The sequence below is a fragment of the Chanos chanos genome, chromosome 7, assembly GCF_902362185.1.
Source record: "Chanos chanos chromosome 7, fChaCha1.1, whole genome shotgun sequence".
Classification (NCBI taxonomy): domain Eukaryota; kingdom Metazoa; phylum Chordata; class Actinopteri; order Gonorynchiformes; family Chanidae; genus Chanos; species Chanos chanos.
Genome location: NC_044501.1, coordinates 31,420,928 through 31,438,946, shown reverse-complemented (window position 1 = coordinate 31,438,946; position 18,019 = coordinate 31,420,928). Strand labels below are relative to the sequence as shown.

The 18,019-nt window shown below is 40.6% G+C and overlaps 1 protein-coding gene across 3 annotated transcripts; it reads right to left on the bottom strand.

Annotated features, from left to right (window-relative positions):
- Window positions 1-295: 295 nt before the first annotated feature.
- On the bottom strand, window positions 296-17,904 carry frem1a (Fras1 related extracellular matrix 1a). 3 transcript variants are annotated; one of them, XM_030780005.1, is made up of 36 exons: window positions 17,638-17,904; window positions 15,447-15,541; window positions 14,924-15,237; window positions 14,338-14,534; window positions 13,891-14,214; window positions 13,528-13,636; window positions 13,288-13,419; window positions 12,655-12,999; window positions 12,391-12,533; window positions 11,951-12,147; window positions 11,668-11,758; window positions 11,405-11,572; window positions 10,736-10,944; window positions 10,467-10,560; window positions 10,124-10,376; window positions 9,636-9,833; window positions 9,242-9,427; window positions 8,697-8,893; window positions 8,265-8,487; window positions 7,718-7,862; window positions 7,467-7,608; window positions 6,949-7,171; window positions 6,428-6,692; window positions 5,217-5,634; window positions 4,854-5,055; window positions 4,232-4,376; window positions 3,770-3,899; window positions 3,221-3,293; window positions 2,950-3,099; window positions 2,328-2,539; window positions 2,132-2,179; window positions 1,829-1,999; window positions 1,340-1,480; window positions 1,050-1,165; window positions 724-809; window positions 296-535 (listed from the first exon to the last, which is right to left on the bottom strand). In XM_030780005.1, exons 1-36 carry the CDS (start codon window positions 17,878-17,880, stop codon window positions 333-335), a joined length of 6,588 nt encoding a protein of 2,195 aa, XP_030635865.1. In that variant the 5' UTR covers window positions 17,881-17,904; the 3' UTR covers window positions 296-332. The 3 variants fall into 3 exon arrangements, with proteins under 3 accessions (XP_030635865.1, XP_030635867.1, XP_030635866.1); XM_030780007.1 differs by having other exon boundaries at window positions 1,340-1,466; window positions 1,824-1,999; window positions 6,949-7,144; XM_030780006.1 differs by having other exon boundaries at window positions 6,949-7,144.
- Window positions 17,905-18,019: the final 115 nt, after the last annotated feature.

The window sequence follows — 18,019 nt, the reverse complement described above, 5'->3', positions numbered from 1 at the left end:
GTGTTAACACTCAAATTCAATCTCTGCTTTGTGGCACTAGTATAATGCAGAGATGTGTAACTTTGTAAGACTAAAAGGCATTTCTTTGCCGCCTTTTGATACAAGCTGTGACAGTTATTGACTAATCGCGGTATTAATGCCACAGAAATAATAACAGAATTCCACAACGTTTATGACATTTAACTGATGGCCAGTGAAAACTGATCCCTCTTGGAAATCTTCACAAACTGATACACAAGCACTCAGAGGATATGGAAGCTGTCTTTGTCTCTCAGTCTCGGAGGAAGTCTGTGGCGTTATGAATGGCGACTCTTGACACGTCTCTTCAAAGTTCATGTTTTTTTGTAACAAACGTAATGATGTCCTTTGCCCTTTTTACAGTCTCTGATTTGCCACTTTGTCTTCTTCCAGACGAGCACGCACTTTTTCATCCCCTTCTTCCGCGTGCGCGGTGGACTGCGTCTCCAGTTAGTGTACGTGACGGGTTCCCCGCCCACCCACTCCCAGCGGCCTTTGCTCTCACGATCATTCAAACCTGGCGAAAGGGAATATGTGGTAATAAGATTTAGAGAGGGAAATACACAGCAATTGTATCTGTCCTCATTAGAACTGAATACAGGAAATGTTTTTTTTTTTTCTTTTTATGTTTCCTTCTTAACTGTCAGCAAAACAGTAATAAGGCAGCTGTCCAAAGGGAGTTGAAATATATAGTGGAGATTTTACCAATCCAGAAAGGTTTTCTTCCACTGAAGTCCCAAAGCCAGTCCATGTCCCCTTTGGACAAAACACTGACGAGATTCCCATTGAAGCTTATCAAAGTGAAAAAATAAAAATGGAATTAGATATTGCTTCATTGTTGTCACAGTACAGAAAGTGGCAGATTTCAGGCTGTTCTTCAAAAACCAGACTGCTCACTGGATGATAGTGAGCACTTTTAAGTACTCAAAACATATTTATATTTATTTGTCACATAATTTGCTACAGTACTGTACACATGATTAAAACTCAGCAGTGTTGTTTTATCTGTGCAGTGCAATCCTCTACATTACCTCTCTCTGCACACCCTGGCTGCAATGCTCCATGTGACTTTCTTCTCTGCACTCAGTAAATAACAGTTACCCCCACGATAAGTCCAACCCCCTGGGCATCTCTGAGCATTTACTGCCTGCATTGAAAAAAGAAAAAAAAAAAAGAGAAATAAAGTAACATTCTTTTGTGATTGTGGCTGAGACTGATAAGATAGAGCGAGAGTTTAAAAATGAGAGAGAGAGAGAGAGAGAGAGCGAGAGAGAGAGAAATCTCTTTTCTTTCTGGGGGATCAGAAGAGATGTGTTCGGACCTCCTCGCTGGGGGCCCAGGGGGCCCAGGGTTTCCAGGAGACGCCGTTACAGCGTGAGAGCTGGCCTGTGCTCTCGTTGAAGTGGAGGAAACCATTCAGCTCCGGGGTGCAGGGTTTGGAGACAGGTCTGATGGATTGGCCCTGTGGATAAATACACACACTGGACATCAGTGGGAAAACTCCTGCATGCAAATTCACATGTCTTCACCAAGTTCTCAGGCATGTTGTAACTGATGCACAGGTATTTGTATTTGTATGCTTTAATCTGGTCACATCAAGAATATCAAGTATTACTATCTCTCCCAAAACAAACTTTGAAGTCATATACCTTTTAGTAATAATTTCCCTTTTATTTTATGCAACATGAAACTTTCAAAGACTTTTCAATTTTCTGCATTCCTGTAACAAATAGTGTAACAATGTAATAAATAATTCTTGATAAACCTACTGACATGATCCTGGTGTCTAATTACTCTTTGCAGGCTTTACCTGTGTTGCTGGGTCTCGTTGTGTTTTTGTGGATTGTCCTGTTGGCAAACGTTCCAGTTTTGCTGAAGAAGACCGCTGCTGCCCCCTGCTGGTGACCTGCACTTTAGCTTTTCTGCCTACCCTGGATGACGCGGAGTCATCCTCGACGGCCATAGACATGATGCCATTATACTGTACAAACCAGAAAAAAAAGAAAACAAATAATATTGATCATATCACATATTACAGAACTTCATAAAATATCTATTGCGTGATATTATGAGTTATAGGTATAAAGCGGTGAGGTGTGGAGATTCAACCTACGGTATACACGGTTTCAGATCCACTACGAACAACTGAAGAGGGTTTAATCTGTAAACAAATATAACTTATAATGAGGAAATGGTCATTTAGTAATATTACATTAAAACTAGTTAAATAAAGGTTTCAGCCAACCAGAAATGCAGTGTAATACAATAAAACACTGTCATGTAGTACTAGTCAATAGGTACAAACTCACATTTTTCCCATTGCCAGTGACTGTCAGTCTCTTTTTGGAGGCTGAGGGAATCACCACAGGCATCCCATCCCCTCTGGTGAGACCAGTGCCATCAAACTGGGCCAGCGGTAACATTTCCACCTGGATGGCTCCATGTTTCGGGTAGGGCCCTGGCTGCACTGGTTTGCCCCCCAAACTACCCCCTTCAGAGGCCTGACTTTCACCACACTTCCCTGTGTAAGACCATGGGTAATTGGATTAGAGTGTTTTCCCTACATTCCTCTCACATCCTTTGGGACTGTCTTATGGTTCAAGTCAAAAGTCTGTACAGTGGGGTGTACAATAAAAGTACAATAAATACTGTTTCTTCCCGTTTGTTTTTGAGCATAATCTAATTTTAGTTTGGCAGAAGCTTAACATTTCATCAACCCAGCATTAATAAAGCACAAATCCCTTTCTTTCAGATAATTTTATGTTCTCTTCATGGAGTTGTTGAGTCTTCTAAACAGTTCTACTCAAAGCTGTCTGTACCCAAAGTTGACCATAACAGTTTTGGGCCATCATCTCAAAACAGTACAGTTTCCTGTCAGTGTTTTTGCTCATGAAAATTCTTTTACCTCATTTTCAAGTGAAAGAAACAGACCTGTTTGGGAATCTACTATTCTAACGATGGCTTTGGTGTTGCCCCGTAACACTGCGCTTTCTGGGGAGACCAGAGTGACCTCAAACTTCTCCTCAGCCTCCTCCAAAGAATCAGGGACAATATCCACCTTCCAACTTCTTCTGGCCGCTCCTGAAAGAGGAAAGTGAAGACATGCTGGGTATTTTTTTTCCACAAAGATCAAACTGGGCCCCATATCAGCATACAGAGTAACATCTATTAACAGGTGTAACATAAAACTGATTTACTGTACCAGGGTCAAACTGGATTAAAGTGGACGTCCCAGGAATGAAGTCTTTTCCAGCTGAAGCTGTTATCTCATTCACCTTGAAGTTTTAAAGAGAGCACGATTCTTAGTGAGCACAACCAGACACTGTTCACACAATCCCCTGACTAGGTCAACCTTTTTAAACAGTAGGTACAGGAAAAAAACAAGTCAAGTACAGTTACGGCTGGGTTATTTTTCTGTGTTTCTTGTTTCCTTTTCTCACATACAGAAATGACATAAAATGAATGATACACAAAAATGAAGTTTTGTTTATTCACTAGACAGTCAACCAGAGAGAGTCAGATACATAACATTGTCTCTAAGATGCTATAACCCATCTGAGAAACCATGAGGCTAATTGCCTCGCTCAAGTGTTCAGCAAACAGCCCTGAGTGGAGAACCTAGTCACTCCTGGACACAGTTAGTTTTTCCACTATACTTGGGAATAAAACCCAGTATCCTGGGCTGCCTCACTTCCCTTTAAAATACTTTAATATCACCTGTAATTCACAGAGACAGATATATTACCCTCACCTTGACAGTGACATATGATGACTCTTGCAGGTAGCCCTTTCTCAGTATGGTTAGTGAGAGAACCCCCTGACTTTCACACACACTGTGTTCAGTCTTTTCCAGCTCAACACCGGCCCAGCTGAACTCCAGCCTGCAGAGAGAGGTACATGGAGTTTGTAATGGTTTTTAATAATAGTCTTCTTGGTTCAGTCTTCTGTCAAATTGAATCCCCCTCAAACCCCCTACAGTCCCATCTCATAAGGCAATGAACAAAACACGTTTTTGTTTGTATAGTTCTTCTCTCTTCTTCTTTAATGTAAATGAATCCAGACAAAGTTATATGCATTCAAAGCTAGAGGTTACACTGCTTCCACATTTTAAAAATCTTTAAATTATGTGGTCTTTGTGTTTTCCTCTTTTTTTTTCTTTTTCCTACTGTATATTTTCAGTAGTTTAAACAAGGGGTGCTTAAACAGTACTTACTTGTGGGAGGGTCCAGTGTTGCCAAGCAGATCCGAGACTGCAAACTCCAGGCTGTCACTCAAAGTCTCTGGGGCGGGGTTAATAATGTAAAGAATATTTCTTCTGCTAAGGTCCCTCTGAGAGAAACGCTGATGCACAAATGCACCTGCAGAGTATCACAGATGGGCAGGTTTTTTAGATTTGAAGTCCATCTCTGTTAATATTAGGTAACGCTCAATCTTGTGTTATTCTGCAGGAACTTCAAAGCTTTCCTTCAACAGTAATTGACTTTGACTCAATAAAGATCAAATAAGGTCAAACGAATGGACCTGTGATATTATCAGGCTTAGGGCTGTGAATGAATACAATGCTTGAGCTTTGTTATCATTGTTCATCAGGTGTCCAGCCCAACAGAAAATCAAATAAACAATAAATTTACAGAGATGAAAGGAGAGCAAGTCAGTGGAAAAAATCTACAAGCTTCAAACATCTGATGAATCACAGACACAGCGGATAACACAATTCAATTTCTGTTCAGTTACACTTACACAGTACCACCAAATCTTGAGTGATGACTTTTGCAGAGTGGATGAAACAGAAGAGAATGTTATCTCTGTTATCTCTAGTCCAAGCTCTCTCTCACCTGAGGTGGCATTTTCCAGGTAGCCAAAGTAGGGTGCTCTGAGAATGTGGAAGATGAGCTCATCGGTGACAGAGTGGGCGTCTTGAGCCTTCAGCTCTCTGGACGAAATGAAGATCCCGTAACGTCCATCCTTAAGGAGCTCCGCTTTCCACAACGTTTGCAGAGTCACTACCTGAGGAGCTGAGGTGTCCAGCAATTCAATCTGAAACATACACAAACACACACACATGCATAAACAGAACTGGGAGTCTATTTTGAACATTTAACTCCACCATCTTACATAAAACAACAACAACAACAACAAAAATTCAACGTAATACAAAATGTCTCCATTCAAAAGAGTTCACGCATCCCACAACTTACCTGCAGAGTGAAAAACATTGGCTCTGTCTGCATTTGCCCCTCCATCAGAAAGCCTCTCTCAGTAGTGTCCACAGCAGTAAACATGAAGCGATCGATTTGTGACCCCCCACCAGAATGTCGGTAAGCGACGTCCAGGTCCTGCAAGTGCTGTTGGGTGAAGTTGCTACCAGCAACCAGTGGCACCCCCTTTAACAATAACTGGCCGTACTGGGGAGGTTTGAACACCCTAAAGAAAAGGGCATTGGCAGGGGTGTCAGGGTCAGACAGGCACAAGACATTAGGGGTGAGAGACATGGTGGAACCCTGGGGTACTTGAAGGCCAGTGTTCCGCACTAACGTCGGTAAAACTCTGTCTGTCATCTCGATGATGATCTCCAAACTGCCATTGCGGGTTGATTTACCATTGCTGATGACAAATCTGTAATTCAATTCAAAGAGACAAATGTTTCAATGTCAGTAGTCCCCTGCAGCTGTACTCACATTATGAGGACGTGAGGTATTATGAGTCTTGCAAAATATGCCTACGCTTTGGTGGATGGCCAAGTTTATGACTAGCCTGTACCTGGAAAAAGCCCAAAGACAAGAAACCTGCAAAATGTGATCTTAAAAACAGCTTGTTTACAAAGTGTTAGAGCTTGTTTAAATTCCCAGCAGGCAATTTTCCCCTGGCAAAAAATGTTAAAAAAAAAATTTGTGAAGAAGTAATACTAAAAAAAAAAAAACTTCACAAAGTATAACTGGTACTTTTTCACAGGCAGTTTCCATACCTGTTTTTCATGGGAAGGTTCTATACTTATTTTTCATGGGAAGGTTCTATACTTATTTGTCATGGGAGGGTTCTCTACTTATTTTTTCATGGGAGGGTTCTATACTTATTCGTCATGGGAAGGTTCTATACTTATTTGTCATGGGAGGGTTCTCTACTTATTTTTTCATGGGAGGGTTCTATACTTATTCGTCATGGGAAGGTTCTATACTTATTTGTCATGGGAGGGTTCTCTACTTATTTTTCATGGGAGGGTTCTATACTCATTACATATTGTAAGCTCTCTTCTACTCAACATGAATGCACTTCTTGTAAGCTAAATAAATCCCTGGTAAATGAATACAATTGTAACTGCCGTTGTCAGAGGAGTGATCTTAGCTATTTGAGGCATGTATGGATTAAACTGACAGAGTGCTAAATTTGACCCTACCAAAGGTGTCCTTACCTCAGTGTCTCTTTGGGAGAGGTTGCTCTGTTGTCATGGACGTAACACACTAGGTTCGCTGCCACGTCCATTTGGCTGAAAGAGTCTATGGCCACGCCGGTGTGTGTGACGTACTCTATGTGGCCGTGTGCTGGAGGCATCGTGATGATGTAAAGGAGCTCCTCTGGCTTGTCAGTACCATCCACAGCAAGAAGGACATCAGTGGTCAACACAACACGCTCCCCACGGCTAGCTCTCACAGGCTTCACAAACAAAGCAATGTCTCCTACTCAACAACAGAAAGAGAAGGCTTCATGTTTTTTTGTTTTTTTTAGAGAGTATTAATGCATATCAGTGCTATATTTGATTTGGTGTGACCTAGACTTAGTGTTGAATTAAAATGAATAATACAAAAATGAAAAGTAATATTTCATTTATTTGCTATTCCTGCTTAAGAGTTGTGCCTGATTTGGTAAAACTGTGTAGGATGTTAGATGATGTGCATTTTTGTGATAACAGTACACACAAACTCACACACAAACCTTTCTCAAGGTCTTTGAGGGAGATGTGAAAGTGTTGAGCCGGAGATTGGTTCTTCCCGTCCAGCAGATGAAAGACAAAGAAGTCCTGTGTGTGCGCTCCTGGCCTGGTCGTGTGAAGATATCGTAGCAGGTTCATGTCCACTGCCTCCTGGGAACAGTTCATCCCAGCAGACACAGGAAACCAGTCTAGGCCTACCTGAGAAAGCACCAGTCGAAACCACAGCTTAAGAGTACTCATAAAGAGAAATCATGGCTCGATTCTCGACCTAACCATCAAAATCCATCTTTGTTTAAGAAGAACAACAGACACAGCAACTCAGGTATTCTTCACACTTATGTTGCCAAGCACTTTGTGAATGTTGTTTGAAAGCTCACACCTGATTTTCTTTTATTTGACAAAACCTGAATTCTGAATATTTATCAATACGTCATGTGAAAGGTGTGTAACTAAGTAACTATGTAAACTATGTCAAGCAGACATTTTTGGCCAATGTTCTCTCAATCTCTGAAGAACTGACCTTAATCTGGAGCAGTCCATGACTTGGAACACTCTCAAAGACATAGATAACGTCACTTGCAGGTGTGTCATTGTCGTAGGCACTGAGGACAGCGCTAGAGATCACTCTTGTTTCTCCAGCCTCCACTTCAATCCCAGTGTTCCTACAACACAGTGCACATAAGAACCCTTTCCCCTTACTCCTTACACCAACGTGGATTTTACCAATATTGTCGTGTCATGAAGAATTAAGCAAGTCGTGTGCTGAAATACCTGATGATGCACGGCTCTTCGTCATTAACAGGAATCACTTTGACTTGGACTTGTCTCTGAAGCTGATGCTTGCCATCAGTCAGTAAGAGGGTGAAGCTGTCCTGGGTACTCTCCGAGTCATCATGCATGTACATCAGAGTCATACCTGCTGAGCAAATCACAGTGTGACTCAAGAGATTCACTACAGAAGGTATAACACCTAACTCTCTAATCTTAATGAACTCCTCTATGGCATCACATTTATAGTGCACAAAAATGAACTATATAGTGGCTGGATAAATGAGGAATTAATTAAAAACTTACTATAAGCTGTGCTGAAGTGAATAACATGGTAACAGCAAATCTTACAATTAGAAATCGCTTTACTTTTTTTGGGGATACCTACTGAGAATGTTTTGTTATCAATAGCATTCAGTTTCGCTTTTGTTCTTGAAGATGAACATATATAGTATTTAGCTTCATGTTGATGTGCAGACAAAGCTATGGATTATAAAAATGACTACATATAAACTATATAAAAGGTTTGATAGCATAGCAGACTCTGTACCATTCCTGAGGTCATCCATAGTAAAGTCCTGCACTGCAACGTCTGTCCCTCGCTTCTGATTGTGCCTCTTGTATTGTGATACATCGTTGCCATGGAGACTCCCCATGATGGCGCCATGCTGAGGCTTCTGGATCACGGTGAACATCAAACGATCTTTGGGAATGTCTAAGTCTACAGCATCAATGACTGAGGGACCCAGTTCTTTCACGTCTCCCTCTCGGACCTGAAGAAAAAAAGGTTCAAACTCATCTGAGAGTTGGCAGCCCTAACATTTAAATGCTTTGTCCACATCCTGACAAAGCATTTCATCTTTTGCAATGTTTGGATAAATGCTTCAAATATTTATAAGATTACACTAATTACTGATGAGAAATGTAAACTTTTTAATGGGCTTTTCTGCGGGTCATTTTTTGACATTATTTTAAGACTCACTGTAAAATTCCTGGCAAGGAAATCAGGAGCTTCATCATTGGTCGGATTGATGATGATATAGAAGGGAATTTCAGGAGACTGATGCTTCCCGTCTGACACACACAGCATGAACTGATCTGTGGTAGGTTCTAACCTCTGATGACGTGACTGCACGTAATTAACGTGTCCATTTAACACATCCCTATAGGAGAAAGAGGCTGAGAGACAGACCAATTGAAAACCAATAACATAAAGTGACATGCACACATTTTTTGCTTTCACTTTCAGTTTACAGCCACAGTTCAAGACTTGATGGGTTTATCAAGCATCTACTTCTGTCTGCAATCAAGCTACCTGCAATCTCAACCCTCATCATTTCTGTAGACGCTTAGCTTGGTTTTATACCACAGTAGAAGCAATGTTTTGGTGAGGAACAAAATGCAAGAAATACATGGTAAAAGTGCACTGACTATTAATTGTTTTCCTTGGATCCTTACAGTTTTGGGTGCATGCACTGAATGGTGTTGAATTATGGGAAAAGACTTGAAAAGATTCTTAACACTGACCAATGCTGATGCCCATGTTACTCTTCTCAAACCCAGGGCTGGGCAGGATGTTCTCAATGTACCCAAGCTGTGGTGGGGTCACCAGGACAAGGGTTAGATCCTCCATAGGGGTGTCCACATCTGAGACTCTGACATGGGTCACAGTGATGGCAGCTGTACCCCCTTCATCCACAGCAAACACCTCTCCTGTTACGGATAACGTGATGCGCAATGGATTCATAAAACAGTTGAAAACAGTTCTTAATATACTGTGTATAGCAGTAACAATTACATCAACAACTGTGCATTTTAAAATATAGATGAATGAAACATCATATAAAAAACCATTATATACGTTTAAATGCAAGGTCCATAGAGGGTCAGGGCAAGGCAGATAGAAAGAAGCCGCGGTTACCGATGGCAATAGAGGGTGGCTGACTGTCGACAGGATAAACTGTCACGTTGAGATCATAGACTGGTAGATTATCATGGAGACGTGGGGTGTTCCTATTGGGCCCCTTGTTGTAACAGCAAGAGGATATAGGCTCTGTTTCTCCATCAGATATCACAAATGTGATGGTGTCATACCGAGGGATCAGTCCAATCTCCTGTCCTTAGGGACGTAATATATAATAATGTGTTAAAGCATGCCTTTACAATCACATGTAGTAACATAATATCAATGTACAGGCAAGTTCCTTCTGCTGAGGGGTGGAACAGCTTAGACAGGATTTATTCATAGAAATGACTTCATAGTCCAGGAAAACACATAACATTAAAAGTCAAGAGTCAAGGGGTTTGTCTGTTCAGTAGCTGGATAAGCTGACCTTAAATCATGAAATACTGACTAAAATGCATTTGAACTGGTCAAAACTTTCATGTCTGTAATGACAGAAACATTACCTGTGTGTTTGTAAGTGATGATCCCAGCCATTATATCTGCTTGGGTGAATCGATCCACCACAACACCATTCCTTTGGACTACGCCATAGTACGGCTGCCGGGCAATCATGTAGGACAGTCTGCTATCATCGCTGTCCGCATCTGTGGCACAGATGTACTCGATAGTGATGACTACTTCCTGTCCCTCAGCACAGTCCAGCATAGGCTTTAACCCTGGCATCAAAACTGGTACCTCATCATTCACGAGAGTCACCTGATAACACATGCATTTAAGAGATATTACGAATCACTTCAATAGTAACTACGTAAGGCAAATTTTATAACCCTTTCAGATCTCCATTACCTTCACATGCAAAACAAAGTCAGCCTTATTAATTCCATCTGTGGCAATGAATTCAATGTCATCTTGCTCTGTTTCAGAGCTGTCATGATGATATCTGCAGAGAATAACATGATAAAACATGATCAAACATGATAGGATTACACATTTGTGAAAGACATACCTGAATAACATATATGAAGGTAATATGCTAACTAGATGGTTCTCTTCTACAAGATTCTCTTGTAGTTCTACCAGGAAAGAAAGTTCTGGAATATGTTGTTATATCTGACCGAACTTTTAGGCTTTTCAGGTCCCTCACGGTGAAAGTCTGGCCAGGATTCAAGGGAATGCTGTCCAGGTAGATCTCCCCATGCTGGGGCCTTCTCTTCAGCTCTACACACAAGGAACCCTCCAGAGAGTCACGGTCCGTCAGACGCAGGTGATCCAAGGTCACCCAGCACTCTCCACCTTCATCCACCATTAACTGGTTTACGTGTACCTGAAGGTATAAATTGTAGACGAACTTCACAAGGATGAAATCAACCTTAGCCTCTGCTGTATAATTCATATCTTAGTATATTCCAGTCTGAAGGAAAAAGTCCCTGAATATACTCCCCAGTTTTAAGTTGTAAGTTGGTGAACAAAGTGCTAACTACCAAATACCAATAGTCACTCTTGCAAGGTTCAGCGATACTTTTCTACATGTAGTTAAATATGTATTAAATTCATCAAATTTCACATAGAAATACTACTAATAATTAAACGCAGTGCATTTCAATGGTCTGAAACACTTCCAGGTAAATTCAAATAGCAGCTCACACAAGAGCAGATGCCCAGAGCTGGAGAGAGAAGCATCACAAGATACGTTGGTTTTCCAGAAGTCAGAATATCAGTCAAAAAAATATCAGTCAGAAAAAAAAACAAATTCGTTCATTAATATTCTGGTGCTGATAGGTTACCTCCGGGGCCAGGTTGTCCACAGGTAACACTGTGATGTTAAAACAGATCCCAGTGGCAGTACTTCCTTGTTGGTTGGTTACGGACAGCACAAATTGGATGTGCTGGGGATATGGTCCAATATCCAAAATTGGAGGCATATAGGCTACTTTCATGTAGTTGACTGCATGCTAGAAAAGTATCGACAAACAGATGCGTGTCTGAGTATCTCTTCCAAAGATCAACATAAATTGGAAAACAGTCATTCACAGTGAATTGCCTTAACCTGTGTGAAAAGTCTCAGCACTGGTGCGTCAGGGTCTTTGGTGAATTTTGGGATACTGTCCACCAAAAATAGTCTCCCTGCATCAGACCCTCTGTTAAAGCAAGAATGTGGCAACAATGCATATAAATTTAAACAGCATGCTGTATGTAATACTGACAAAAATATCATTAATAAAATCTGTAGATTGATCTCTTGTGTAATCTATGTATTGTATGAATCTCACAACTTCAATATTCAGTACATGACATAACCAAAAAGTCCAAGCTGCAGTATATGTTCCTACCCGTAGGTGGTGCTATAGAAAGGTGGAGTGGTCACAGTGTATGTCAGCTCACACTCAGGTGACTCCAGGTCGACAAAATGCAGCTGCTGCTTTGTCAAGTAGATCACATCTGTCTCCTTCACAACCAGATGTCGTGTTGTCCCTGGCACCTCCTTTGGAGGCTGATCTGGAACTGGGTGTATTTGAACCACAATAACCTACAGAGGTCAACAACAAAACAGTGTAATGGACAGAGATGTAACCTAAATGACATCATCCAGGATTCAAAGGGAACCAGAAAGGGTTCATTCAAATAAACAACTGACAATTTTCAGTTAACTCATACCTAAACATTTATGCTCTGCTTGAAAATCAAACTAAAAACATAGACCATTTGGTATGGGCCAGATATCACAGCTTAGAAGGTTTGGAATAGATTTGCAATGAAGCCATCATCTTACTTGAGGATCTGATAGATTAGGTGGGTCATGAAAATCAGACAAGACCACCTCAAAGGAGTCATCAAACACCTCATGCCCTAGATGCCTGTAATAGATGACTGAATGGAAGAGGTCCTTCTGAAGAAACCGAGTGACAGGGTAGCCTTAAAGAAAGAAAAAAGTCCATTGCAACTAATGCATGCAGATCAGGATAATATAGATAGACCACCATAACATTGAAGCACCTGGATGGTACAATTTCTGAAAGCATATATCTTGCCCCACCTGTAATCCCTGGGCCAGGCATCTTCATGATCTCCCCTGCCTGAGGTGGCCGAGTTATGTTGAACATGATGTAATCATCACTGGAGTCCATGTCTGAGGCTTGTAGTATGGAGCCTCTCAGGAGTGCGGTTTGACCTTCAGATAACTCTAGAACCATGTTGGTGATGAGGAATGGTGGACTGTCATCCTTGGGAAGTATGTTGATGGGAAATTTATGTCTGGTCTGGTGGAGACCATCTGTGATACGGAAGACCACAAAATCTTTGGTAGTATCACTGTCGTCGTGGTGATAACGCACCACACCATCCTTTATATCACTGACAGTGAACATGAAGCCTTTCCCTCCTGAAATGAAATAAACAGAGTGCATAAGCTCATTTCCTGATTTTATAGACACAACAAAATTGACATTGAGCTTATTTTCAATATATAGATAGAATATATTATGAATGGAATGGGAGTACCAGATGTTCATATAAGGCAACAAGAGTCAGACTAGTTATTATATCCCATTCATCCAGCCACAGTTGTTTTGCTGTTGTTATTGTTGTTGCTGTTGTTTTTTAACTATGTCAGTTTACTGATGAGCTTCTTGACTAAAGGGCAAATTCGATTTAGTCATTTACGTTATACCTCGGACAGTAAGTCTTCCATGCTGCAGGCCATCTACAGTGATGATGCGAACCACCTTCAGGTTATCATTGTCAACGATCTGTAAATTATCCCAGGTGACTGGACGAGACTGGCCTTCCAGAAGACTGAGACCTATGGAGACACAGATGTTTACTAATAAAACCTGTTTATGTAGTTTACATATAACAATGTGTAATTTTCCAAAATGTCATGATTTGGAAGTGAGACATGAACTCATACCCATGTTCCAAGATACTCTGGGAGCATTGGTGTCTGCTGTTCTGATGGACACGTGTATCATCACAGGTTGGCTCTTCTCAAAGTAGAAATCATGAACTTCAAATTCAATCTGTGGAGATATGCAGGTTCCAGAAAGAGTAGCCTATTTGTGCTTGAAGTTAATGCATTGCTGGATCATAACAAATGGATCAGTTAGCAAAATGTCATAACACATGTCCAGCATACTCCAAGACTTCATGAATAGATCTGTTGATATGAATTAATCAGATGTGAATGATACTAGTGAAAAAAGTTAGTGCGTTTTGGGGCAATATGGACGATCCACCAATGAGATTAAGACCAAGTGGTGTTCAAGTAGTATACCTCATAGTTCCTGCGTTGTGTATGGCTAGAGTTGGGAGGCTGGTAGCCAATCAGCATATCGTTGAGGTCCACCCAGGTGAAGGAAGAGATTGGTTTAGTATGGTCAGAAAGATGGGTGATAAAACCCTCACTTGGCGGCTTGGTGATGTTGAACACCAGCCTCTGCTTAGGGGTCTCGGCATCTTCTGCATCCAGAGTAGCGGTGGAGAGCGGCGTCAGAATGAACTGGTCCACCTCCAAGATGAACATCGACATAAAGGCAGGCTTCGGTGGCTGGTTATGCACAGCGCCTTTGATATGCACAGGAATCCAGGCTTGTTCTGACTACAACGAAATTTCATTGGATGAGTAAAACTAATTTGTACAGCAAAGTGAATGACAAATCAACAGAGCATGATAACCATCATTTATCACCATTCTGCATCAACCACCAGCACCATAGTTTACCTGGAAAATGCTCCTGCTGCGAGTATCTGTCAGGTCAAGTCTGATGGCGATATAGTCAACATCCGGAGAGGGGGGGTCAATATGCTGGTATCGAATGCCCATCATCAGAAAGTCATCACAGGGCACTTTGGTGGGTTTAACCAGCTTCAGTCCCTGCAAGCAGTCCTCACTTCTACACATGGCCCTTGCCTTGTTATCTACAAAGGATCAGCATAAAATAATCCCTTTTCTATTAATAACAAAGAGAGCGATTCATTAAAATGTCATTTAAAAAGGCTTTAAAAAGAGGATTAAACTGGATTATGCCCCACATACAATCAATGAAATTAATACAGTTTGTATAATTTTTGTAGGAAAAAAAACACATTTAAAGAACTTTTAAAGCATTACAGCTGAACTTACCTCTGAATTACTTTTTGATAACAGGTGCAGTGATTCTCAAGTTCACTGCATTACCCAAAGTTAATCAGTCATCTGTGTTATTATTAATTATTCACAATCAAAATGTTATCAGTTCTCAATCAAAGGATGCTTGAGCTGCAATCTGCAGAATATGTCTAGACATACTTTGTGGGACATTCCATACCTAGTTGCTGTCGAAGAGGGACAAAGCTCTCTGGTTCATCTCCTCTTGGCCCCTGTGGTGAATCTGGCTCCCCAGTGACCAGCTGACCATGTGTGGGTAGATGGGTTTCAAGCGTTGTTACCCGAATGGTACACTCAATGTTAGGCCGGTGCTCATAGTGGAAAGATACCACATTACCATCCAGCACATTGGAAAGGCCATAAAATTCTGGCACCTCTAGGGTCTTGGGTCCAAGTTTGATTACATTACAATCAGGTTCCATTATCTCAATATGCAGAGAAAACACCTCTGTGTAAGTTTCTGTCTCTGTGAATCTGAAAAGAAAAGAATCAGTAGTAAATAGATTGTGAAGCCAATACACCAGTTTCACTTTGTTTTGGATGTCCTAAACAAATGTGTATGAAACACTTATATAATCAGATGCTGTCAAACAAAACTTTACATGTGGGCCCTCTATAAAACGGTCGAAGAATGGTTGTTTGGCTTAGTGGGTTTAGAAATTGCATTACAAATCAAATCATACCTGTATAATCGAAGTTTAACGGTGTCTGCTTTTAAAATCGGACAGCCATTGTGAACGTATTTCACTTCATCAGCCAGATAATGGCAGTCAAAAACCTTTGATAAAAAGAAAATACAAATGATAAAATGCAACTAAATTAAAATATTATGGGCAGTAGTAACTAAAATTTTAATTAGAGTAACTAAATAATGACAGCATGGTACATATTTCTGACTCTGTCTGTTAGCCTTTGTTGTTGGAAAATGACAGAAATGCTCTTGTGCATCCAACAAAACATAGTAATGATGAGAAATGAAAGGACAGAGGATAAGTGTTTTTGTAACCACCACACCACTTAGAGTCTAACCCTACACTCTCAGAAGAAGCAAGAGGCCTTTCAACAACCACATGATGACAAGGAAAACACACAAAGGCAATTGTGGCTTTTTTGAGATGCTGACCCTATTTATTTGAACGTCACTGTACTTTGTATCTGAAGACCTCAGAAACAATGTAAAGTGTTTCAAGAAAGCAGCAAAGACTTCAAGTGCTCTTAGGAACACACACAAAAGAAAAAAAAAGAATTGAAGATTGCCCCACTAATTATGCCACACTTGTAATCCCTCTTCTGTAGCTAATTTGTTGGGAGAACTCAAAAACAACTGAGCATGCCATGTAAACAACACAAAAGAACCCGAGACCTAAGGAAAAAGGAACAAAAAAAACCAAACAAACAAAAAAAAGAAATTCCCTTAGTTGTGTAGGGTTTGCCTGCTGCATTCATTTGAGTGCAAGCAAATTTGTCCACCTCAGTGTCTTGGATAGACATATGAGACAGTGGATAACGTTTGTAATTTCAGCTAAAGTTCATATATTTGTCCATTTTAGAGAGCGTAATATTCTTCTGTGATATTTTAAGATAAGATAAGTTAACTCTTCTTCTAATTTGATTAAACAGCAATGAAACACGTCCACTATTATGTGAATGTACTGTGTCTTACACTACAATAGAGATGTTGTTCAATCAAACCACTTTTTGGTTGATATTGTCAACATACATTTTCCTGAGTCTCACGTATCAAAGGAGAAACGCATAGGGATCTCATTACTTGTTAGCATTCTGTCATCACTTTCTCATTTATCCTAAAAAATCCCTGGACTTTCTGTGACTAAGGTTTAATTAGATGGCTATCTCTGTCTGTGTTCTACATGTGAATGAAATGGTGTTTGATTCCTTGGGAGAGAGTCTCCATACATAGCATTAGCTGGACATGGGCGACATCAGTGTCTTTAAAAGTGAGAGAAACCTGAGCTACAATTATATTGTAGAAGTACCTTTGTGCTAAAGAACTTGGGGGGGGGGGGGGGGCACATCAGTACTTCAGAACTTGAGAAAGGAATGATATCATAGTTAAAAGGATTGATATTCAAAAACCTGTGAGTCTAATATTAAATCTTGTGTATTGCTCTATGCTAGCAAAGTTCAGGAACCTTTTTTAGTACCATCTTATTTGCCCCTATATATTTAAAATTGCATAAGAAAGTTAATTTACTACTTAGCATCACAATAGAAAGTTTTTTCAAATAGGGAGAACTAAAAACAGGAAACAATAGTGACCACGAGTACCTGTATGCACGAGGTGAGAAAGCAGGACTTCAGTCAACTTTACTGCATCTAAACCCTTCACACTTCACACGTCAGTTCAACAGCTTTGCTATGACTAGGACCTTCCTAAAACAGGTGTTTTGACTAATTATGCTTGTAATGACCTTAGTTTAGTCAAAAAGCTGTAGTTGGTGCTGTGGAAGATCCATCATTTTTATCACATGCCATTAAACATGTGTTAGATCTGCCCAGGGCGCAGTGTTAATGAGAGGGCTATTTTGACATTTATCTGCTGCAAAGCATCATGGAAACCAAGTACCACTGAGAACCTACTGAAGACATAGGCTTCCTATCTATGAGGAGACATTGTGGTCCAAAGTTTTTTTTTTTTAAATTATATTCACATTGTAATTTACTGTTTTGTATAATGTTGTATAATGTTCAATGTATAATATTATTTTTGTCAAGAATTCAAGGTATTTTTCTTCTTTGTTTTGCTTCCACAACTATCGTCTAAATAAAACAAGTTCTCTGTTCCAAAATTTTGACACATCTTAATCCCAAGATGTCAAGATTTTGAAACCAGCAACAAAGAAAAAGTGATACCTGAGGGGACAGCTTGCCGACACGCTGTGTAATGGGTTCATTTAACACCACCTCCACCTTGCAGGCGTCTTTCTCCCGGGGAATGTGGAACTCCAGGTCCCCCTCCAGTAGAAAAGCTGACTGGCCTCTCTTCACTCTCAATCCACGGTTGGTCTTGACAAAGGAACCTTGAGTCCACTGAACGATTCCCATACAAGCCAGGAACAAAACTGGCCACCCAAGTGGACCACTTTGTGGACCCATTACGTTTCACTTTGTAGCGGTCAGTTCCTTCATAGAACAGTTAGTGTAGGATGGTACAACTTGAAGGTATTGAACGTTGAGGTCTTCTATATTCCTAACTTGAGTCAGGTATGAGTAAGTTTCTCGTTGCTGATGTCTG

Bases quoted from the DNA above. Each gene is read 5' to 3' on its own strand.
- frem1a (XM_030780005.1), bottom strand. From the start codon at position 17,880: ATGGGTCCACAAAGTGGTCCACTTGGGTGGCCAGTTTTGTTCCTGGCT. The intron at 9,428-9,635 runs GTAACCGCGGCT...TATCCGTAACAG, and splicing joins GCCACCCTCTATTGCCATCG to GAGAGGTGTTTGCTGTGGAT. The intron at 3,900-4,231 runs GTAAGTACTGTT...CTCTCTCTGCAG, and splicing joins AACACTGGACCCTCCCACAA to GCTGGAGTTCAGCTGGGCCG.